This window comes from Amphiura filiformis, chromosome 5 (genome assembly GCF_039555335.1).
Source record: "Amphiura filiformis chromosome 5, Afil_fr2py, whole genome shotgun sequence".
Taxonomy (NCBI): Eukaryota; Metazoa; Echinodermata; class Ophiuroidea; order Amphilepidida; family Amphiuridae; genus Amphiura; species Amphiura filiformis.
The window spans coordinates 49,329,523-49,355,860 of NC_092632.1; the positions used below are offsets into that span (position 1 = coordinate 49,329,523).

Sequence of the window (26,338 nt, forward strand, 5' to 3'; positions counted from 1 at the left end):
TCTTTGATGATAAACTGAAATAGGGTGATGTTGCTGGAAAATGATATATTAATTAGTGAGTCTGTATGAAGGGACTCAATACAAATCTGGCTCATGAGTTTCAAAGAACAAAAGTCACTTTTCCTTATTAATATCAAAGCTTAATTTAAGTTGGACAGAATTGAATCAAAACCTCCAAACAAACAATCATTGTAAAGACAAACAAGTAAACACCTTTATCATTCAAAATGTCAGCTTAAATATAACTGTTATTTAATGTGATAAATGAACAAAAACTCAACATGTAAACATTCCACTGAAGTCATTAGATTAAATGACTTAAAATTTCCATAGATTATAAACAGTATAGAGCACCTTTAGCATTGCCAGTCAGCGTGTGAAACATCTGTGAGCTATTTAGCGTATTAATAAATTATATGATTACATGGATGGATCATCTGAAAAAATTGCCATATTTGAAAAATTAATTGTCACCTTTTGTCATGCCATATTGGATTCCTAGCTAGAAGTGTGCAAGCGAAAATTGCAAATTGGACGTAGATCACAAGTGCACAGGGAGACGCTAGGTGTTCACGCAGAAATGAATAAAGGAAGAAGAGATTTGAACGTGGAGATGCCCTCTCTTTCTTTCCACGTGTGCCAACACATAGGAAGTTTATTTACCCACTTGTTCTAGTCAAGAGTGTGCAAGTTTTTGTCAGCTCTGGCTTATCCTTGGTCATGTATGAAATTAAAGATGTGCCTTTATCGCTGCCACATTGCAGGCTGGCAGTCAGTTAGCCTGGGATTTTCTCTATAATGTGATCTAGGCTGCAGATGACACGAGCTACCAAAGGCTAGAACTGACTTGGTGTTGGCTTCATAGCTGGCCAGCATTATGGTCCAGCAGTTGTATCATTTTCAAATGGACTTCGCTAGGTACAACGTGAGTAGATACGATAAAGTGGTAATGGTATAATTTACCAATCTTAAGATGTTGTAATGCGTGCATGTCATGTACTATTATTTTGTTGCAGCGTGGTGGTGAATAGCAAGTTGTGTAATATTATGAGACAGACACTATAGCTTCATCTAGTCAGAAAATAGCTTTTTCACACACGGTTCCCTGGGTGTCAAAACGGGACGGTTTCTCCATGCATATCACTTCTCCTCATCTCATTAATGACATGATTCAAAATTCTCTTTTACTGCTTGTAATTGTATTTTATATGGAGCCAAGCATCTATATTCTCACTGAGGGAAACATGTACTGAATGAAGCTTACCAAGACTAGATTGATTCTGAACTGTTTAGAAATGAAATCTATTTTTTTTTGTAATGACTTTTGTAGCTTGTTTATCATCATGGTATGTTGAATTTGTAACAGAATTTGCTTCCCGATCCAATGTGACACAATTAGGGTAACATCAATGTCTACAATTTTAATTAATTTGTACTTGTTCATATTCGCCTCAAGCATTTTTAGGGTAACATTGTTATGCATTTAGTGCATACTTTGATGGTGGAAAATTAGTGGCAAAGATTGGCACATTGTAACTAGATTGGAAGACTTGGCAATATATTGATAGTGATAATTAGGGATGAGTCTTATGACAACAATATTGGATTGCAGGGGATTTGATACTGGACTTTAATATTACCTGGGTGTTCCATAAGCCTATCATATTGTCATGACTGCAAAATGAGATGAGTGCAGTAATTTCATGATGGCAACCCATATTGGGTGTTGGTCAACATCAATAAAAATGTATAGAGCTCTTTTTGCTAAATTTACAACTTGATGATCAAATGTAGCTTTCTGAGTTGCTTCATCCTATCATGATGGCAAAATGAGATGAGTGCAGTAATTTCATGGTAACCCATATTGGGTGTTGGCAACATCATTAAAAATATACATCTTAAAATTTTTAAATAGAAGGGTTACAAACTTGATGATGAAATGTAGCTCTGAGGTACTCCATAAGCCTATTCTAATATCATGCAAATTGAGATGAGCACAGTAATTTCATGGCAAGCATTATATTTTGGTGTTGGTCAACAACAACATACATTTCATTTTGTTTAAATAGAAAGGTTGCCAACTTGATGATGATAAATGTAGCTCTTTTCTATACACATACTAATGGGGAATGTGAGTCTACATAAGTTGTGTCACATTTGATGTAGGTTGGAGTTGAAGCTCATGAATAATTAATATATATTATTATCTGTGTAAATATGCATGGCAATGTTCATCATAAATACTTGATGATAACGGTTCTTGTAATGTCCAAACCAATGTGAATTGTAATAAGTAATTTGAGTTCTTAAAATGTAGACAAATTTTGGAAAGCTGCCAGAGAACTGATGATATATGAAACAAGCAGGTTTATACATCCGAGTTAATACTGAACATCAGACTGAACATTTAATAGGATATTGTCACCATATCTAACTAAAGAGCCAAAATTTTCTCTTCAACTGTGAGTGAAAAGACCTTATAACAGGCATCACAAGTCATGTGTGTCGGTGTGTTCAGTCAGTGTGTGTGTCCAACAATTTATATAAGGCTTTTGGTTAAATTTGGTCTCACATGAACAGTTAAAATCCAACTGCAACCTAACTTGGGCCATAGCTACACTATAGAGGGTATGCAATACGACGTCACTCATAACAGAGTCATCCTCATTTAAATAAAATTCTGTCCTCCATAAGGTACCACGGGAAAATTTGTATGATAATACAATAAAATGTGTGATAGGTATGAATGGTTGTGGAATCGATCTAGAGACCTGTCCTTCTGTCATCTTAAGTTATCTTAGAACTGTCCTCCAGCATGGTAGACCCACCCTCGGGTCCATGGAGAACGACTGGTAATGTAGATTACATAGCATTAAAAATCAACCCAATACATGGACCCTCCCAGTCTGTAAGCAATTTGACTTCCAGTTCCCACAAAATGCTGGGAGTTCACTTTTACGGATTTGGAGTCATGCAATCTTTCTATATACCACGTCCATGTTTTCACTACATTAACGTTTGTGTAAGCGACTAAAACAACGATATTGTATCCGACCAATCAACGCAGCTTGGCAGCGGGGATATTTGAAAAGGCTTCCCTAGCTAAATAATGTGCAAACATTTGCAAACCGCACGCGATAATATACGCAATATGGACAATAGGCCTAAGTCCGAGTCGAGTGGTTGCCTTTTATTATTGCGCGTACCATGGGTCTATCAGACGCGTGCCACATGAGCTCAATACCTCTCAGTTGTTGACAAGCAATGACAAGTGTCCCATCCGATCTTGCGTCACATCCCGCGGCATAGCTTTGTGCTACCATATTTGAATTGAAACTGGGGCGGGGCTTTCGTAATTGACATCAGAATCACCGGGCTTCGTTGAACGAATATTTGGAAGTGAAATCTCTAACACTTTGGAACAGTCTCGGCGTGGGGAGCGGTCACTGAATTTTAGCGTTCAATATAGGAGGTGTGATCATTGTAGTGGTCTCAATTTGAGCTAATTTGTGTAGAGAGAGGAATTGGTTTTGGGCTGTGTATTTAGAATCGGGGGTGAAGGACTATGGCATATTTTGGTAGGCTATTATGTATTTATGTATCGTTCCATTATCCAGTCCGGACCGAACCGAGACTGTGGGACAGTCTACCAGCATGGCTGCCATTTCAATTGTTATACCGTTCTGGTTGGTTTATTGCATACACTCTATAGGAATTAATAGTGGTGTTCAAGGTCCACACTAAGGTCAAAGGTCATTTGAGGTCAACTTGTAAAATAGGTTGAGAATGATAAAAAAAAAAGTATCATATCTTTGTACTACCTATCTGGGATCGCCATCCCTATTTTGTGTGTTTTAATGACAAAAAATCCATAAAGGTGTAGTTCAAAAGGATATAGGCCTATGTAGGCATTTTTCCAGCAAAATAAATTTTAATTTTGACATCCTTAAGGGTAGACTAGGTATTGTTGGTCGAAGCAGCCAAAAAACAAAAATCGAATTTCATTATCTAAATCATTGAAAAATAACACACTGATGTTTTGCAAAAGTTCATGAACTACAAATCATATACATGTAGGCCTACTTTGAAAACTTGCTTGATTTATTGTTGTTAATGAGTTATGTACGTTCTTACAAAAGTGTCGTTGTTTCAGCCCCGGGTTTCAGCCCTCTGGACCTACAAAAGTATATCTGTGTTATTTGAATTCTTCTACACACTCTCTATCTATTTTTGCCAAAGCTCGCTACCATTGGCAAGATGCTGTGAACTACCAAATCGCAACCAAATAGTTGCTAACCTTAAATGAATACCAAACCTTGAAAGTCTTTCACATGAAAAGTTTCACAGGTTCAATTCAAGGAGAAAGGTGAACAATAACAACAAAGTTACCTGATGGCAATCATGTACATGCACAATGGCACACATGCTGTTTATTTCGGGGTTTGCTCTATTTTACTTTTGGAATATGAAGAAAACTGTGCTATGTAGTTTTTCATCAAAATGCAGAATATTCTGTAAAGTTATTGATAAGTTGGTCTTACATTTTGGGTGTTGAAATTCTAAATGACTGTTCATCCCTTTAATGACAACAAATCTTAAACATGTGGTTTTTAAAATGACAAAATAATTTCCTTACATGAAATCCTGAAACGTGTTGTTTGATGGTAAAACATCCTTAATTAAACATGTATCGGTAGTTTGATGACAAAAAAAAATTCCTTAAATTATGACCGAGGCAGAGCTGAGAACACAAAGAAGGGTCAGTCCATATGATATCAAGGAGGTCCCCACCTGACCCCCTCAGATTTGCTTTATATTTTAGTCATATGTTGTACCTGTAAAAATATTAAAAACCTGCAAATTTGAGGTCTGTAGCTCTTACGGATTTTCTGTGGTAGCCATTTAAAGTTGGCGTATGGGGGTCTAAATTTGGACTCAAAAGTTGCCCTTTAAATAAATGTCATCTTTGGGAGTCTGTGACTTCTTTACAAAAAGAGAGAGAGGTCTGAAACCTTGTATACACACTAACTGCATGCCTAATTTGTCAAAAAGTAAAAAATAAAAAAAAATTGGTAATTGCGCGTTGTGTCACGGGGTCATTAAATATGCAAGAAAAAATGTAATGTTTTGTAAACTTGCAAGTTTAGCCCCCCGAAATTCACATTTTTTGTCAGATTAATTATTTTTTGTTGTCACTGATGCTAAATATAGGTTAAATACAATACATATCCAAAAAATTGAGGTCACAACTCATTTACATTTCGAACAGCGCCCTCACGAAGATGAAATTTATTGCAAATTCAACATTTTCAGGGGGTCCAAAGTCGATGTGGTCCACCTTCAAAATTTATAAAACATTTTTTTTATATGACTACTAGTCTTAAATTACAACTTTGCAAAGTCCCAGTAATTGTCTAGGTTGACTTCATATAAAACGATAACCCCAAAGTTGACCATTTTCTTATGATTGCATGTACTGCAAATGTGCCGAATTTGGAAGGCTTAAAAGTCAAATTGGCCACAATATTGAAAATAAATGATTAGAGCAACTTTTGAGTCCAAATTTAGACCCCCATACGCCAACTTTAAATGGCTACCACAGAAAATCTGTAAGAGCTACAGACCTCAAATTTGCAGGTTTTTAATATTTTTACAGGTACAACATATGACTAAAATATAAAGCAAATCTGAGGGGGTCAGGTGGGGGACCTCCTTGATATCATATGGACTAACCCAGAATGATCATGCCCTCATTACTTTAACTTTAACTCTCCAAGTGCTCTTTGTCAAATAGAAGGGAAAGAAGGAATTAATAAAGATAGAAGATGAACAAAGAAGTTGTTAGTTTGGTGTAGGATTCAAACTCGAGACCCCTCGCACGCCAATCAATAGCTCGCCCATACGCCCACCAGTAGCTATTGGTGTTTCGCTGGCCTGGCTAGAGAATCTGTGCGAGGCCGGAGCTTACGGCGCAAATACGGCTTTTGAGAATTGACTAATCACGTGGTCGTTGCTAGGCAAGGTCAAGGTTCGGTCATGTAGGTCGTGCAATCATGTTATTTTATGAAAAGTACACTGACGCAGAAGGTAGCCTACATCCTCTCATGATCGAGAATTACTTATTTTGCCTATAGTTTCTTTATTTGTTTCATTTAAATTCAAACTCTTTTGCTTGAAAATATTTTGTTTGTTCATCAGAGAAACTAGTTATTTTGTGTTTCAAATTGGATCCCTGATATCGACAATATATTTATTTATTGTGTTCGGCCAAAATGTGACAGAACCCGCTAGAGATGGGTAGTCTTGAAGGTACATGTAGTTGTGGTGATACGGAACAAACAGTTTCAGCAGTTTATTCCACAATGTTGGCTCATTACTGAAGATTAATTGGGTAAGATGTGATACAAGGACTTGACAACTTTCAATATTGGCTAGGTACAGTTAATCACCAAATCTAATTCCCACATATCAGCAGGCCTGAACAATTATAGTTGTGATATTATTATAATTTCTAGAGGTGAAAATCACAATAACCTCAAATATTTACACAATATAATTTTTAAGGATTCCAAAAAGTGGAGTGAAAAATATCTGTCATCAATACAACTGTATTATGTTGGTGTGATCCATGACCTTCTTACATTTAGCTTTTAAAAACGGGTGATTGACAAAGTAAAAAAGTTATCAACGATTGTAAAATTATGAAAAGTGGATACTGCAAATTATTTAGAATTCAAATTGACAGAATAAGTGTGTATTTTACTATTTTACGTCAATCAGTGTGAATTAATCAATGAAAATGTATCCGGTAAAAAGGACCAACATAACAATCAATAAGTGCATTTATTTATGCAGTAAATTCAGTGTGATGCTTGAATTAACATTTTCATATATTTCATTTCAAGCTCAAATCAGGTCTAATCAAATCATAAGCCAGGTTTTCTTTGAAATTTTGGGTCTTTCCATTTAAGTTTTAGCAAAACATTTCAGGAAGTAGATGGTATAATGTATTTATTGATTGTGACATGCTATCTACTGAAGATAGCAATTATCATATTAACTTATCATTTTAATTGTAAACTTTGAACCATCATAGTCATTTTAATTGTAAACTTTGAACCATCATTGTCATTGTCATCATCACCGTCATCATCATCAGCACCATCATCATCAGCACCATCATCACCACCACCATCATCATCACCGCCATCATCACCATCATCAATCATTATCTTTGTCCTCAATGATTTAATATGGTCATCATGTATTTATCTACACACAAAGTTCAAAATGGTAGTTGTCTAGAAGGTTAGATTATCCAATTTGAGTTCACCAGACACCTCAGACTGGTTAGTAAATACTGTTGCCCATATTCCTGATCCACACTTACATGTACAGTCAACAGTACCTGGGGAATGAGCTCCCAAAGTCGCCATTTTGTTTTGCCGAGTTGTGGATCATGTTTCTTTGGAATTAATTATTTAGCATTTAGCACATTGCACTAGACTCTACATCTAGATTTTTCCAGAGTCGGTGACATTGAAGTTGGCTGCCTGCTCATTTATAAACGGATTTGATATTCATGGTTTTGATTGTGGTAATGATCTCTTGTAAAGGTATTATTAGTCTAGGTTCTTAATCCTGAGAACTGTTGCAGAAAGTATTGTTAAAACTGTTATGCTTTAAATTAAAATATTGATGTATAGTAATAAGGGTTCAAATTAAAGGTGCCCAGGACCAATTTCTTTTATATGATGTTTTGACTGTTTTCTACATGGTGACCTATATGACTGAAACATTTCCAATTCCAAGTTGTTATAATCGTTTGTGAAGTCCTTTTTAAGCCTTAACCTTCGCAAATACACACCCTGGGATACACGCAGGATCCTTTGCAATGCAATAAATAAAAGTGTTCTAATTTCACTTCAAAGTTTATCAAATTAAAGAACCTACTGTCTGTTCAATTAGCTTAGATTCTTGTATTTTTAAGATATTTGAAAAAATAAACAATTTTGGTCAAAGTCATCAAAGAAAAGTGTTAGCACAGCCTTAGACCCAATGTGATTTTAACTTTTCAAATTCCAAAGTTCAATAATATTTGAAACCCCATTTCTTTTCAATTTTGCCTCATTTTAGGCAGTTACTTGGGTCCACCAAAAGGGTTCACAACCTTTTCACAAACCGAGTGGGACGGTCCATTCTCAACTTAGGGCATAGACCCTATCCAATTTAGCAAAACAATCTGTCCACCAATCTGTCCTGCCATTTCAATTGTTATACCGTTCCGGTTATTGCGGGGGTTATTGGATAGGGTCTATAGGTGATGATGGTTCACCAGTTTTTGTTGCACAAAATTATATAAATTATATGCGCGATTACGTTTTATGCATGACATTATGCTGAGCATAAATAAATTAATTTATAAATACGCAAGGATTTTATATAAGCTGGGCCTACTCTGGAAACCCTTAGTTCATCTTCACATTTTTGTAATAACGTAATGTTTCAACAGTGGGGTTTCAACACAAAATAGACCTACTGGCAAATATAGCTGTTAAGCTGGAAAATACTTCCTGATGCGGATGGTCGAATAAATACTATCTCAGCGCATCTAATTATTATGACATTCGTCCCTATTGCACTAAATTGATTGATTCAAAAGAGTTTATGGTACCCGACGTTGTACGGCTTTTTATAAAAATATACTTACCTGTACCATTCTTGTTGTCAATTCTGGATACTTCGAATGAATGCATGCATGACTAAATCAGTGCTCCTAATATTTAGTCAGGTGAAACAGTATTGTTTGAAAATTTTTGTAAGCTGCAGATTGCAGAGCAAACATCACACAGTTCAAAGACCTAGCCATTATTATTCAACAGTAGGTAGTAAAGGTAACTACCTATTGGTCACACACCAATAATAAAAATATATGTTTGGATTTCAACTAAAATTGTGATAGTTTCATGATTTGCAAAACCTTTCTCCATGCAGCGCTTATAATGCAATATACATATCTGTGTCTTTTCTGATAAAACAATACATTATTCACAGTTTCTGACAAACAGTTTGCACAAAATGTCTTACATAATTTTTGTGTATGCAGTTTGCACGAAATGTCTTACATAATTTATGTGTACATGCACATCTGAGTGTGAGCTTGTAAGTTGTGGTGACTGATAGGACTCTGATAAGCAATAAATATGCTTTTTTGAGCTTCATTTTACGGAGGAATATAACTAAGTCCAGGTCCACAGGAGTGTGTTTTTCCTGTTGATTGTGTTACAATCATGTTATGAAATTACTATCCTGTGTCTGCTCAGTGTCTTCGGCATAACAACAATCGTTGGGTCAGTGAAGATAGTATGTTTGTTTTTGTTCTTTAACCTCATTATTTTGCCTTTAAAGCCACTGCAGAAAGCCACTGCAGAACTTATCTGGACAATTGTAGTCTATTATGCATACCCAGGATGTGAGAAACTAACTATACAGTGTGTCTCGTCGCAAGTTGAGAGTAACGCCATGTTGGATTTTGCACGTTCAGATTAATTAGAATCAGTGCATTTACTTGGTTGCGTTGTCAGCGTATGTACAAATCGCCTGTCTACGCGTGTGTATACGCCCCGCGGGATTAGGTTGGCACACGCTATTTAAATTTGCCACTGCTAAATCCAACGTTACTCCCTCCCAACTTGAGACAAGATTCTTTAACTAGCATATTACAGTTTAAGTATTACTCACTATAGACTTGTTTTGGAATGCTTTTTAAAAATGCAGATACAAGTGTCAGATAAACCCAACCACACTTTACCTTTCCAAAGTACAATGTAGCACCTTTTAAAAAACTTCTTGTATAGGGGGCATAGTCATGACCTGCCAACAGAACATGAATCAAAAGTGTGATGGCATTTCAAAATGTTCTACATTTATGTTGGGTTGAATGCGCTGTTAATGCCATGATTGCAGTTAATGTCATGATTGCCTTTTCTACAGGTACCATTTACCATATTGTTATATAGAATTAATGTGATTATTTTAAATTGATAGCATATCAACTTGAAGTTTATGTGCACTTTTTAGCATCTAAAGTGCAGAGCTATGGTGAAAGCTAGTGATGTGATATTCTGCTGTGTCACCCCAGCTGCATGATTGAGATATTCATATTGATATGTAACAGATAAATATGCAGCAAATGTGATTTGTCTGCGTACGAAAGAGGTGTTAATTAACAAAGATGATAATAAACTACCAGCCGGGAATCTTAAAATGTTGAAAAACATACGTAGCCTTTCGTGATTTCCTGAACAATATTAGTTACCCCCTGTTTGTTCATGAAATACAGAAAAATATCTTAAGGTCTGGTGTCGTAGTCCATGAAGCCGAATGCTGAATGGAAAAATATCTACGGTCTGGTGCCGTATTCCATGAAGGCGAATGCTGAATGGAATACGGCATCAGACTGTAGATATTTTCCCTTATTTCGTGAGAAAGAACAGGGGGTACATGTAACGATTTGTGTATGGACTGCAAGTCCAGATCATCAAGCCTGTGCACGTGGGCGCTCATCCTTTTTGCCCTTTGTCAGGTAAATGGGTAGGGGCGCAGAAAATCACCCAGAACTGAAAAAACCCAAGAAGCACAATCAGGGTCGTTCGGGCCGGCCCGAAGAATAGGGGTTATTTATTGCCTTAGCGTGTATTTCCCATCATGCAGGTATGTTAATTTTGTACAGTCCTAGATTATACAAGTGCTGTACGAGTCATGTATACGACACTGGCTTGATGTTTGGTTCCAAATTTGGCACCCAAAGCTGAGCATCATGTGCTGATGTTGTTACAGCAAATTTTCCAACTTTTCATCAAGTAATCATGAAAAGGTTTACAGTAGAGTTTAGAGTAGTTGAGGTAGTGAAATACCAAGAGAAATCTACTTTGATAACCAGTCATGCAAATCCACTAATGTGTCAAATACTGCGTTGTCTGGACTTGTCTCATTAATTTTTTTCTGAAGTGATCGGAACAGCTCGGCTTGTCAAGCGCTAGCCTAGTTTGATTGCCGCAATTATCTAAAATTTGTACTTACCAGCCAGCTGGGTGTGTACCAAATTTTACCTGTCCTAAAAAACTGGCACTGGCAGGGTCTTATCTAGGATTTGACAAGTGCCCATCATTTTCACCAAACCTGCCTGTCCAAAATTTGACTCTGAATACATAAACCAGATGTCTGCCCCTTCTGGGGTACTCAGTTAGTATGAACGGCTAATCAAGCTTGCAGCAAAATAGCCACAATAGCAAATTGGAATTGTGTATTAATTTAAAACTTAGAACAAACTAAAGATAAGTCTTCACTCCACCTATTTTTAGAGTTTAATAAAAAATTTACCATTTCTTAAGTATTTCTTTATTTTTTGAAAATTACCTAAATTTTTCCACATTATAATTTTTTTTGGCCTACATGGAGTGTGCTATGGTTTCCAAACTTTCAGGGATGGTGTATAAGCTTAATACCTAAATTTTCTCGCCAGCTTTTTTGGATAAAGTGTTTAATTTTTTAGAAAAATTATTTTAAAATTTTTGATTTTAGGGAAATTTAGAAACACCTATAACTTACAACAGAAACACTTAATTAAAAAAAGCTGGCGAGAGAATTTTCTAAATTTGATTACCTTTCATATGACACCTTGTTTGTTGAAATTGGACCTATAGTTAGCTCCAAAAAAATTCTAGAATTTAGGTAATTTAGTGTTTCTAGAAAAAGTCAAGAAAATTGAAAAAAAGTACTAAAATTACCATTTCATATCTCCTTTGTTAAGGCCAATATTTTGGAAAAAGTTGCTGTCCTTTATTAAGTAGCATTTTTGCAATAAAATACATTAAAAACTAGATTTATGCAATGGGTATAAAGGAGAGAAAATCACATTTAAATAAATTACTTGTTTTCAAAAATTAAGCTGATTTGAAGAACTTGGCAACATGCAAAGTCTATGGGGTTTTCCAATCACAGGTGAGTTTTTCTCATCGATCTCCACATTCTGTATCATTTTCAAGCAAATCTGAGCATGACACCATAGCCGTTCATACTACCTTAAATAGAGCTTGATATAGCCTTGATTTATTAGTTTGGTCTTGTTTTGACTAACAGAACTTATTCAAGCATTATTTTAAGTCACAGGTATTACTTGTGCCTGTTACAGGAGCAAACTGCATGTCCAAAATGATTAGGATGGAAGTAAAGCAACAACCCTGAATGAAGTTAGAAAATTGCAGTGAAGGCAACTGGTTGCAATTTGATGCGAGGGCATACTAGAGACTGATATATCAAATCAGCAGTCACTTTTCCAATTGACAAAGGGAAACATAATAAAATTTTTAAAACGTGTTACGCTCCTTGCGAGTGCCAAGCACATTGTATGACATGCGACCTGCTGCGACGAAATGACCATAGTCGCAAGTTGGTATTTTCGAGACATCCTGGCTGACTGAGTTGATGATCTTTGTTTGCTGCGCACTGTACAAGCCAGTACTAGTATGTCCTTCGAGAATGGCCCAGTGTGCCCCATTCACAAAGGACATACAGACATGTTACCAACTTGAACAGATGCGTAAGAAACAAAGAACACCAAGGCAGTAGCCAGGGCGTTTTAAAACTGCATATTTGGCAACTTTATACTCATTTCATGGTAGCAGGTCACATAATTATGAGCATTAAACTGATCAACCTTCTTTAGTAAACACAATTCATGGAGAAATTGTCTTGAGTGACCCTTGAAACAGAATTGATGATTGCACATTTACTTTTATGATGAGGACATGTATTTCATTTTAAATATTAGAGGAACATGTATGTGATGAATTTTCCTTTGCTGATTTTGTAAGACGCCAATTGTTTTTCTCTCTTACTTGCAAGTAGTGTTGATTCTACAGACCTGTTACTTCTGAGTGTGTGAAGTTTAAGTCAATCACTCTACTGCCATCTGTTGGCCAAGATGAATTAAATTATGCGCAAATTCTTGCAAGTGCATGTTACCTGCTGATGTCATGCTGCTGTGCAGCGCTAGTCGCCACGGTTGGTTGAGGCAGTAATTTATTATCAAGTATATCCCAGCATAAGTACCTCTGGTTTTTTAAGCAGTCACTTAAAGTAAGCTTCCCCGTCATTAAATTTGCTGTCATTTATTGCTTTTAAAAAGATACAGAATAGTTTTCTTTTCCATTATAACTGCTTTGTTTAGAAAAATTGTATTTTATATGAAGATTTTATATGTTACATATGTTCCTGAAGTGAAGGTTGGCTTTTGTCCATTAAATATGTACTAAAAACAGCTTTTAAAGGCCTATTTTGAAAATTCACGATTTGAGAGGCGTGTTGTAATTAAAGTTTAGCTAATTATCAATTGAGGGACCAGTTGAAATCGATGTTTGAATGCTTTCCAAGGTATTTTATGTGTGGCCAAGCTTGTATTCAATTACACAAGTACCCCAAATACTAATGTTACAGCCTTTCATCACTGGTATGGTTGTCATAAATGAAGAGGCCTAACATTTGTCTAGCACCTACCTACCTCAATTGGAGATTAAATACAGGAGTAAGAGATAGACAAAAGCTGGTTTTCTGATTAGAAGAGTAACATTACGCTATATATTGTCTCCAGAAATGCATACGGATTAATGCCTTCGTCAGATGCCCAACCTGGCTATGATAATTTCCGGTGGCAATTTGAGAGTTTGAATGTTGGTCCCTGCCTAATTGTACGACACTCAGGAGTTGTTGTCCGTCTCTTGGAATGGAAGATTTTGGTGTCACTTTGCTGAAAATGATAGCTTGTTGGCATCAGCTATTATTATGGCATGCAGGCTTGCCAATTACATTATGTACATGTTTTTGAGTCTAGCATCACTTTGGAATTAATGTATTATTATACTAAAGAGGCGAACTGGAAAGTTGCTGCAGGTGTCATCAATGTCAAGGGAAATTTTGTATCGAATGGTAATACTGGGAAAGCAACTTTTAATGCAAAAAGTGCAAATTTCTTGCATTTATTATAACAAATTATGTGAAACTTTGCATGATTAAATTGCTATTTCATGCAGATATTTTGTGTTCAGTAAAAGCTTTAAGTTAAAATATTTTAACAGAAGTAATATATATGTTGTACAGATTTTAGGCTTTACATAATTTTATGGATTTTACCACATGTATTTTATCAATTTATGATGGATTATTATGTAAACTTCGATTTCAGTACAAGCTGGCGTGAAGTCTTTTAAAATAACGATCATGTCTTTTAACAAAACTAACTGCAAACATAAATCTTATCAATCTTTTATTTTTCCCTTTCCTTTTTTTTTGACATTGCGTCGACAATGTTAGAATATTTATAGTTGTTAAGCTAACAAAATGAAGATTTGTTTGCATATTTTCTGTTGCAGGCTGTTGGTAAAGGAGCAAAGAAAAAAGGAAGAATCAAGAGATCTGATGGTAGCTTCTCAGATGCCAGCTCCAATAGTTTACTACGACAGGTAAGAGTAACAAAGAAGGCCAGCAAGGTGGCAACATAGTCATCTCTTTTTTGTCCTTTTTTTGTCCTTTGATATTGGTTTGTTGACTTTGAGTGGGTTAGTTGGCACTGAGTGGGAGGAAATATTAATGCACTATTAGTATTTAGTCCTAAATGAATTAACTTGAGTCTTGAAAGAGTGCAAACCATGATGAGTTGTGGTGCTGTATAAAGTAAAGGTTATATCACATAATTTGCATATTTATACATACTAATGAGCTTATTAGCACATTTGGGCCAACAGTACTTGTAACTAACCACCTTGTTGAAGGGTACATGTACACTGTGTTCTCCATATAATTAATTTGTATGGTATCCTGGACATCTTAACACTGAGTGCTGAAATCTGACATGTTTAGTCATTTCAGGAGCCATCCACTTCACAATTCTTAGGAATTCTAAAAACTGTGTTTTTGTCTTGCCTTGGCTCATAAAGCCAGCATCCGGCTGTCACTTGATCACTTGTGGGAAAAGAAATTGAAGTGCATGAAATTTGCAGCAGGAACCGCAGGAAAATAATAATGGATATATGAAGATGGCCATTTTGCTCGCTTTGTGGAGGCGGTCATATTTCCATGGTAAATTGAAATGGGGTCAAAGTATCGGGCATTTTCTTTATTAATTTTCTTTTAAGGGAAATTGTCATGTGTTTAAGGCGAATAAAAATGAAATATGTTGATTTCTTAGTAAATTCATGATGGGTATATACTGATAGGCTATAGTAACAATATTCTTATTTATTTTGAAAATGGCTGATTTTGAGGTACATGATCAAGCAAAGGGTTTGGTTTAAATATAGGAGAGTTCAGATTAGTCTTAAATCTGAAAGTTTCAATATTTGCCATTGTAGACAATTTGTCATACCTTAGTCACTGGTTCACACCTGTTAGCAGCCCACTGACTTTGTGTTGTGATCATTTTGATTGCGGTTCCCAACACAGATAGCATGAGCCAGTTGACATCACACTACAACAGCAAATATAGTATACAAATATTAACTGTCTATGAGTGTGATGGTCGAACCTGAACAGCGAGTGGAATGGAACAATACATCTTCAAAGCCTGGTACTCTTCATGTGTAGGGACCAGTGCCAACATGCCAACTGGCGATATCACTCTGGATTCATCTTGCAAATATGCCATCCTAGATGGATGCCATCTCAGATGATTTTTGTCGTTCTGAGTGGTCTCTGACAGTGGTGTATGGGGCTCCCTAACTGTACAGCTCTACGATGGTTTGTTTGGAGGGGGCCTATGTGTTGCTCATTCCCGCCTGCTCCAGAGGAGCAACCCAGGTTATTTAAATTTGGTTTCCAGGATCATTAGGTATAGCGCAGCTCACAGACTACAATGTGGCCTTTAACAGGTGCAATTATTTAGATAACGATAGTGATGATATTGAACATGACAACATTATGAAATTTTTTTAAAGGAACAAACCATAAGATCGATTAAGTCCCATAAACATCTCCAGTTTAAACTCCCCAGGAGTATTTAGGAGGTCTACCAATCCAAGATCCAAGAATAACATCAATTTAAGAATATAGGAGAAATGTAATCAATATTTTACCCCTTTCCCTTACTCCCAAAACAAACAAAACTTGTTTTTTTAGAGGACTTCATTGATCTTTTGGTTTGTCCCCTGGGAGTAGAATCAAGATGTTGTGCAGAATTCAGTGACCAGGAAATGGTGGGAAGTTCAAAAGGGAAATCACAAACTAATTAAAGATGCAAATTAATGCTTCAGCATGAATAATGTTGATACATTCACGACTGTCCGACATCTTGAAAATATTGCAAGGTGCAGTACATCATGGGCCGGTGAGGTGCAGCCGAGCCCATTATTTTCACTTTTTTCTGGCCATATAATTAGTCATCCACAAAGTATACTGGGAACCTTTTTAATCCTACTCCATTACTCCCAAAGCTGTGATTTTAAAGAGAGAGTACAAACTTTTCAAGTGACAGCATGTATTTTTGAAAAAATCAACATGAAACCACACATAGACCTTTTCAGAAGGAGGTTTTACAAAAAGCAATGATTATGCCAAAATATATTCAACCAACCAATTTCTGGTGATTTGAACATGTATTCGGCCATGTAGTGGACACCGCGTTAGATATGCGCTGTCGCCAGTGTGATTGGTTGTGGTGCTTCTTACCGCATCTGACATCTTTCTGAACTAATTTCCAACCTAAGATTTTCAATCATCTGCTGAAAAGGTGTATGCTGTGAGTAAAATGCATCATGCCATTCAGACGCTTTCGGATACATAAGAATCTTCAACCTAGAATTAAATCAGTGCATTATATCCCATTTTGTACGCTAATACAACATACTAAGTTAAAAGTGCATAACCTTTAGGGTTTATCTACTGGATGTAGTTTTGTACCTAAATTAATAAATAAAACTAAATAATCGAGGCGTGGTCACTGTATCTATTTTGACTTAACTGCACAGGATGTTGTGTCCCTTTGCCCCCTGCCGAGTAAGCCTCCTCCATTCAGTTCTGTCTGTCGCCTGTGTCTTTGCTTCATGTGGGGTCATTCTCAAGTCCCTCTGAATTTGGTCCTTCCATTTGGTTGGTGGACGACCTGGTGGTCTTTTCTTACTGAAGCCATTAATGTAGGTTTGGTGAGGAAGCCAATGTTGAGGCATCCTGATGATCCTGAAGATATGCAATATGCCTAAATTTACCTTGTGGGAAGGAATATAGGTACAAATCGACATCCGGTAGAGAAAACCTAAAGGTGAGTATTGATACAGATTGTATCTAAATGATTGGTACTCATCAATTCCTGTGATTATGGTTAAGACCATCACATCAATACAAGATCCATCTCATTTGTAGACAGATGTTATGAGGAGTTCAAAAACAGTATTTAGTGTTCATATCAAGAGGATCCAATGTTGAATTGTGAAGAAGCAGGCCTAATCAATATAAAAACTGATGGGTACCAAACATTTTGATACAGCTTGTATATATATTGTGTAGCAAGCCATGACACTTTCCTCTCTCTCACACACACACTCTTCTCTCTATCTCTTTTTGGCGCCCTTGCCGTGGATCTGTGTTTGTCTGTCTACATATCTGTCTCTCTCTCATCCTCCATCCTCACCTATTTCCCTTTCTCCCTCACTCCCTCTCACTTGGTCTTTTCTTTTGTCTCTACATGTCTATCTCCCCGTTTCTGTCTTTCTGTTTATGTCTCTTTCACTCATCTTATTTTTAGTTTCATCTTATTTTCTGTCAACTTGATAAGCACTGCCACACTGCCATATTGATTTTATGTATGAGGAGGCCCAATACATTATCTGTTGAAAACCCTCTTACAGGGACAACATTTTTTATGGCATCGCTGGGTAATTTGTGATAAATGTTAAAATACCTCGATCATTTATTTCTACTTTTTGCTTTCTTACAAAAATTTTGATCCATAGATATCGTATCTTAAGAACCACAAATTTGTGCTGAGTGTGTGGTTGCTATTGCACACGCCTTAGCATCTTTACTGTAATCATATACCAAACTAAACTTGCCTCAACATACATGTACTGTATAATAGGATACATGTATTGCTGTTTGATAAAGCCATAATGTGTGATTTGCATAAAGAATAGATTCCTATTTAAATGTTAGTTTTGTACTGATAGCCAGGGACAGGCGATTTGCGCGGAACTTTCTTTCCGCGCAATTCCGCGCAATTTAGGGATACATGATTTGCACTGAAAAAAAAGGTTCCGCGCAATTCCGCGCAATTTGCTATTTTTTTCCGCGCAAATCGCCTGTCCCTGCTGATAGCTATTGGTCACATTGTCCCCTTAAATTTCAAGCCAAACAAATAAGGTAAAACGAAGAAAATTGCTATTCATTCCAGCGCCTACAATGCGTGTATCATCTCGCCGATTGTATTATCATGATTATCTTCATGCAGCTGCAATGTACAAACAAGGTCTACGTAAGACGAATAGCGATATAGTTTATGCGTCAAGACGTAAGACTAATAGTGATATGCATGCAGTTTATACGTCACTGATTCAATGATTCAATCATACACACGCACGCGATGTGTTCATCCAGCACTCGGTCGGCGAACTCAGAATAAAACCGGATATCTCCGGTTTTATTATAAAATGTTACATTTTACCATAATTAAAGCACTTCAGGCTTAGTCTTTTCACAGGGCATTTATGTACACCAAAGGCCATTACAATGGTGCAAAAAGTAGAAATAAAAAAAAAATTGAGGGCGTTACTGTGGAGCAAATCACACATTATGGCTTTAAGGTGGTACTACACCCCATGATAATTTTTTTTAAATTCAAGTACTAACCCTCCCCGGTTATAAGCCCACCCCCATTTTTGAAGTGAAATCTGCTATCTATGGGGGTGGGCTTATACCCGAGTGATTACGGTACTATACTCTGATCAGCTCGTAATAAGTGGGACTCATAATATCGTGGATTGATATAGAATGGCGTCCACACAGCTGGGCGCAGCACCTATGTGAACAAACCGAACATGCGTATTGCATGACTGACACACGCTTTTATGAATTTATGCAGGCGTAAAAAAACCCGTAAATATGGCGGACTACTCAAATGCATTCAACAAAAGCATGATTGCAATCTATCGCGACAGTTCGTCTCACACACATAACAAATGCACTACGATCAAATAGGTTGATGACAACATTTGATTGAATGGACTGCACTGCGCCATGATTACAGTGAAGGTTCTAATCCTTTTTTTGGAGCCAATCGATAAAACAATGCAGGGCCTCTATATAATAATGTATTTTGTGTTTGCTTACAAAATTAGTTTAAACCAAATTTCATGCAAAATAGTTCACTAAAATTCTGAAAAGATTTGAGAATATTGTTGCCCCTTAGGCGACAAAAAACAACCCAAACCTGTTCTACTTTTTTCTTTTTCTGGAGGCTAAAATTACCCTAAAATATCACCAAAATCTGACAAATCTGAAGATTTTGTGCAAACATAATTCTAAAAATGTTCAGCAAAAAATTTATAAATTTTAGCCCAAAAATGGCTGGATTTGCATGATTTTATCTAAATTAAAAAAACCAACCTAAGCATGGAGTTTGTGCTGTTCAAATCTGCAGCAGTGGCATTTCAAAGGGGAGCAAAATCACAAAGTCGTCCTGCTCCCCTGCTCTCAGAATTACATTACCAGGATGAGTATTTGCGAAAATTTGCCATTATAATGCTAAAATGGACCAAAATGGGATTTATTTTGGAGCAGGAAAAAAGCAAAAGTTAAAAAAAATTGTGTCCATTTTGCCTTGGTATTTTGACAACCCCACTGAACTGGAACATGTCAGAAAAATTTGTTACTACAACTACTTCTAGAACTGTGTTACAACAGTAAATTTGGCCTTGAGAGGACAGACAATGTTGATGAAGTTGAAAGGGGAGTTAATTACAATTGCCATGGCTAGAGCAAAACAATGAACAAGACATATTACTGGATTTGAGTCTACCTTCTGAAAATCAAAACAATAAATTATACTTGGGCATCGTCAGTCTTTTGCACATCGCATAGCTCGGCCAAAACATATTGCGATACCGCCATCTGATGATATTTTTATCCATATCAGACATTCACAGTGATACAGGTGCAAAATGGCCCAGCAACTGTGACAAGCAGTGAAGCAACATGTATGCAAATAAACAAATAGAAAACATACTTATTCAATCCACTGCCATCGTTCAAAACAGAATGTTTGAAACAGATTAATTAAGTACAGGGCAAAGTACACTGTTCAATATGCCTATTGTTTGAAGCAAATCCCACATACCGTTTCCGTTTTACATCTATTTGAAATTTTCTTGCATTTGTTGTTTTTACCAATAATCAAAAAATGAGCGAAAAAGTGCACATGAATATTTAAAATTGCCAATATTCTTTTGCAAAAAAAGAGGGCCTGAGTGAAACATGAATGACAATGAGTTTGAACTCATCATGGCTTATATTGGAAACAAATACAATAAAAACAAAACCATTACAAATTGAAACAGAATTTGTATGTTGAAAGTTTGATGTAATTTTGGTTCTTAACAGTTCAAAATGATCTACATATTGAGCCCAGGTTTTTCGTTGAGCAAATGTGTCAAATTCAATAGTTACCAGCTCTACAGGCGTCAGATAACCGCACCCTTGACGTCATTACTTTCAGCAACTTCACAAATTTGTGAAATGAAATAAAAATAAGGATTAGAATTTAATTTAAAATTATTTTAACAATATTACAGATATTTTTGATGTATTATATTTCCAGGATATATTCCATGTGACCAAATTGAAACATAGTTTGTTTGAACACTGTGCATGAAATCCAAACACGACGATTTGTTTCAAATATTGTTAGAATTTTTTTTTAAATTTCGCCATTCAATGATCTGCATGAAGCTATATATGATTGGAATCAATTTTATGCTGAAAATCATAACTCCCACCAGGCTATAATAACATGTAAGTCCAGGAGGCAGCTTGGATGGTTTGAAAGCGTTGTGGTTGTTGATAGCGACTGGCCTGTGATTATCAGTCATACCCATCTTAACCCCCTTTCCTTGTCCATGCTGGAGATTTGTTAGCCGACCTGCCGGCATGTTAATTACTCTCAGTAGTGTCAGCGTGCTTGAGACACATTTCAGCCAACTCGTAGAGTTGTGCGTGTTGTTTTAGCTTGGTGTAACACATGGGGAAACAAGGTATAGTTGGTGTTTGCTGTTTACAGGATACATCTTGATGTGATGGCCCCAACTTTTTAACATTTGGGTGACACATCGGTGCTTCTTGCCTGAAACCTTCAGCAACTTTAACGCCGGCCATGTTTTCTTATACGTAGCAACTGTGGGGATGTACATTTCGTTTCCAAGCTCCGTAAGAGAAGACAGCTGTATTTTGCATGTTTGCCAGAGAAGGCACCTATAGTGAGTGGAAATACTTAATGCTGCTTTGCTGGTATTCTAGACCATTGCAACGTGAGCTTCAGTCTCACTCGGCGGGCTCAGCAGGCACATTGTAAGGCAACCTTCACGGGTGCCCCAACGCACACTACCTACCTTACCTACCGACCCCGGCTTTTTATAGAACTTTGCCTGCTCGACTGTCTGTATGCATACATGTGATAAAGAGTGAGAGAACAGAGTTGAGCCTAAGGAGTCATGCAGTGCCATAACAGAGCAGTTCTTTGCCAAACCTGGTTTGTGAACAACATTAATGTAGCGCTATGGAGTTGCGGTCCTTGGTCTTATGAAAGCTTACATTTAATTGGAAACCTATAAGGGATACTGCTGGACAGTTCCCAAATGACAAATAAACGCTGCAAACCGTGGATACCTATGCAACGCCAGCGAGTATGTTCCGGGTAAGTAATGTACCTCTTCATGCAGTAACTTCTACCCCTTTCTATCATTGTAGTTAACTTTGCTATTTTATCATCTCCTCATTTCTTTTATACGTGATCAAGGAAGCAATTATGCGGGGGAAGAGGAGTATTGCATAGAGCATGGCTTTTATGGATTGACTCTGTCTACAAACGTTAGTTATGCATAGGGAAACAAGCATGGCAATTATCATGGGTGGCTGCTTCAAAGCAAGCAGTGAAAATGAAGAATCAACAGCATATGATCTACAGCACATAGTACATCTAGTATTGTGTTTGTATGTAGTATATCTACACAGGTGTATGCATGTATATGATGAACCGGCAGTAAGCCATAGCTAGTCGTTTGCTTGGCTGTCAACTTGGTTAGTTGGTTGGCTGGCTGGTTGCCTTGCCTGATCCATCGTGTCACTACATGTACATAGAACTAAGAGAGAGGATGCTTTATATATGCACCGTGCTGTTTGAGCCTTTGGCACCAACGAGGGCCGCATTCCCATGCCGTTGCACCACAACTATTAGAATTTGTACTCGCAGTGCAGCAGTGTTGTCAGTGGCCATGTTTAAACCATTCTGTTATTGAGACGCATGTGAATATTGAGGTACTTTGGTGAAAGTTATAGAGAGTTTGTGTAATCTGAGGGAATTTTAGCTCGCTTGTAGAAATATTCCTTGGGTTGAATGAGAAATACAAAAAGCAAAACAAACTTCAAGAATGGGTACTTCCACTATCTGTTGAAATATTTAGCTAATATGTGTGCCTAAATATTTCAATAAAGAAAAATACAGATACAGACTATATACACCCCATCACATTTATCATACAATTACATGTACAATTAAATCCCCCTTTGCATAGAATAGTTCATTATATCTCTTTGACCTTTGACTTTATGTGGGGTAGATGGCTTCTGGTGTATGAGGTCCTTCCTGGGTTGAATCACCAGCTGTACGTATTGCATCAGTTTTGACTAACCCTTTGTCATCTGTTGGTAACTTTAGAGGTCACACATGAAAGGTCAAAAGGTCATTTAGAGGTAAAATAGAAAATCTAAATGGCAAGATGCATACTACAATATTCTTATAAGTCACTGCAACTCTTTGAATGACCTTGTTTGACCTGCAGTAATTTTTGTTTCGCCTGAAGAATTGAGGAAGGCATGAACCAGTCCTAAATTCTGTATGTGTGTGTGTGTGGAGGTGGTGTGTTTGCATTACTTTGGAGGACTCCAACATAACATACTGGCACACCAAGGACCCGTGGGGCCCTTAAGACAGGGGAGGTGGGCGAGCCGGGTACTGATTAGGTTTTCCTAAAGTAAAATGTAGGCTTGGTAGGTTGAAAATTAGTATGAAGAAAAACTACTGCATTTTGATGTGCAAGTGGCCCTTATGTCCTCATCAAACTGCGAAAAATTAAGTCTTGTACCCTTCTACCCTCTATAGCTCACATCATTGAAATGTTAACTGTTTCAACACTTGTTTGGTCAGTATTACTGACTTTTTAAGGACTTGACAAGACAACACACCAAGGATATTTGGACTTTTCATCATTTTTCAGGTCCTCGGAAATATTAGTAGTGTGGGGGGGCAATTATGTAAACAATGTAAAAAAAAAATCGCCCACCCAAAATGACTTTGTTAAGCGAAGCACCCGGGGGGGGGATCACTCCCATTGTGGCCTGTACACCATCCGCGATAATCAACTTTTGAAAAGCACCATAAACAAGGATTTAACCCTTGGTTAAAACGATACCCTTTTCACACCTTAAACAGGGATTTTATTCCTTGTATCAAATTTCATACCCTAACTTTCATTTCCGCGTATTTAGCAATTGCAATTTTGCTACCCTTTTTTCCAATTTTTCATGTTTTTGATACCCTAAACACGATGCGGCGTATCGTGCCTACCCTGAAAAAATACCCTTTTACGCGTTTTCATTATTGCGGATGGTGTACAGGCCACAATGGGAGTGACCCCCCACCCTGGGCTGATATTGAAACGAATATGGTAATTTACCTTTTGGGTAAATCCCATGATTCCTTGCAGTTAGACATGAGATGTCATTTAAAGGAGTATTTCGTGATCCTAGCATCCTCTTTTTTTGATATTTTTCATTACATATCCACGAAAAAGCCTATTCCCAAAATTTCAGTTGATTCCGATTTTGCGTTTGCGAGTTATGCATGATTATGTGTATTACACTGCTCCATAGACAATGCGTTGTAATTTCGTTCTGGTGCACCAGAACGAAATTCAAATTTCACGATATCTTTGCAAAACGAATTAATCTGCAAGAAATATTTTGTACATCAACATTATGTAGCCAGAGGTTTCCAGTGATATAAAAATCTCAACTTTTTTTGAGAAAGTGGGGGGATGAGGCTGTGGATCACGAAATGCCCCTTTAATGTCATGCCGACTTGCAAATTTGAGGTTAACTTGCAAAATAGGCTAAAAATTTATCAAATGCTGTCACATGAATAATTGAAACCCAATTGTAACCAAACTTATGTCATAGCTGAACTATGGGAACTTTCCTATGATGGTGGATTTTAAGGTCACACAATGAGGTCAAAGGTCATTTGAGCTCAACTTGTAAAATAGGCTGAAAATGAAAAAAAATATAGTCCCACATGACCAGTTTGAATCTACTTGCAAAATTGCAGCCAAGCTTATGCACATGCTTCAATATGGAAGCTTTCATGTAATGGTGGAGTACAGGGTCAATGATGAGGTCAATGGTCATTTTAGGCAACTTGTTGGGTAATCACAAAAGCAGGCGACACTTGTAGTTCAAGAACCGCCTTGTTGGGAATTGCAGCAGAAGTGACAAGACTTTTACAGCTGATTTAACACAATGCAATCTGAATGCAGTGAAGTGTCAAAATTCACTGGGAACTGTACAAATTAGTATTATTTTTTATCTACCACAGCCTCCGGTACCTTCAAAGTGTTCTCCAGTGACAAGAAATACAGGGCAATGTATGAACAAAGCCCAAAATGAAAGGCCCCTCCCCATGATATTGGAGTGGGCCGGGGATACATTTTCGTTTAGTGTGACAATATCTTGAACAATTATCCAATCTTTGAGTTGAAATTTTTCCAATGAAGTGTTTGGATAAATTTTTTTAAAAATTGTGAGTAAAGGCTGTTGGCAACAAAAACTCTACAGATATAGCCCGACTACCTTATTCGACCTAATAAGCACCTTGGGCACTTATATAAACTGGAAATTTTTCCTGCAAAACAATGATGCTGTTCAAGAAAAAAACAACATTAGAACAAGTGTCAAAGCTATTGCAACCTTATGCCAATATATTCAAGTAGCATTTTTTACCTCTGTTCATGCTAAACTACTGTGGGGCACGTAGACAGGGGAGGGTGGTAATTAGGTTTTTCTAAAGTAAAATGTAGGCTTGGTAGGTTGGGAATCTTTACATGAAGAATAATCACTGCATCTTGATGTGCAAGTGGCCCTCAGTGCCGACTGGATTTGCCATCTGGAAAGCAACCATAAATTGACTTTTCACATGAATAATGCAAACTGTTCAGATGTAAGAAAATTATGAACCCAGAGCTAACACTTCAATATCCATGATAAACCTCAGACTCTACAGTCTCAGGCTTAGGATTACTGCAATATTGTACTATAGACAGCCATCAAAGTGTTTTGCAATAAGTGATGTCAGAATTGGTCACGTCTGGCTTAGTTCATAGGCCAACTGTTCCAAGATCAGTTGTGCACACAATTTACATTGATTTGTACACAAAAACAGCCTTCAAAATTCCACTGTTATTGGTTTTTTCCCTTCTCCAAAGATGAAAAGTCACAATAAGAAGATATGGAAATGTTTCATCTGTAAATTGAGTATTTTTTGTGTGTGTTTGCAATGGATCCCACAATGCAACAGCTTCAAAAGAATCTCTCTTGGGTTATCCAGGGTTATCAAACCCAAACAAATCAAATCAAATCAAATCAAATCGAGACCATTTGCATTTACAGGATGTTATTTCAGTGTTTTATGAAATGGTGCAACTCATTTAAAAATGGTCAAGTTGACCTATTTGTTTAATTGACCATTTAGTGCAGCAGTTTAAAAATTTATATCAGGTAAGGACTCTTATAAGAATAATGTCAAAACACATGTTATGATAAGGTCCCCAGTTACACAAATTAAAGGCATCAAATTAATCAATAAGAAGGGTGGGGTAAATTTGAGAATTTCAAGACATACAAAATGTAAAATACAGGTTCATATATTATGTTGTGCACTTAACTGGTCCTGTAATTGTAGTTGTGGTAGGTTATTTCAGTATCACAAGTGCCATGATATCTTATTTTTAAAACAGCATTGAAAAGAAATACC

General features: G+C 36.8%; 1 protein-coding gene across 4 annotated transcripts in view; it reads left to right on the forward strand.

The window, feature by feature from the left end:
- Nucleotides 1-26,338, forward strand: part of LOC140153302 (voltage-dependent L-type calcium channel subunit beta-1-like) — a 127,721-nt gene that overhangs the window by 14,860 nt on the left and 86,523 nt on the right. For 2 of the 4 annotated variants that reach the window (XM_072176021.1, XM_072176023.1), the window contains exon 2: nucleotides 14,430-14,519. In XM_072176021.1, coding sequence (XP_072032122.1) covers nucleotides 14,430-14,519 — 90 coding nt within the window. Of the gene's footprint in view, nucleotides 1-809; nucleotides 926-14,429; nucleotides 14,520-21,465; nucleotides 21,950-26,338 lie in introns of those variants that run through there. The other 2 variants (XM_072176022.1, XM_072176025.1) reach the window with 2 other exon arrangements.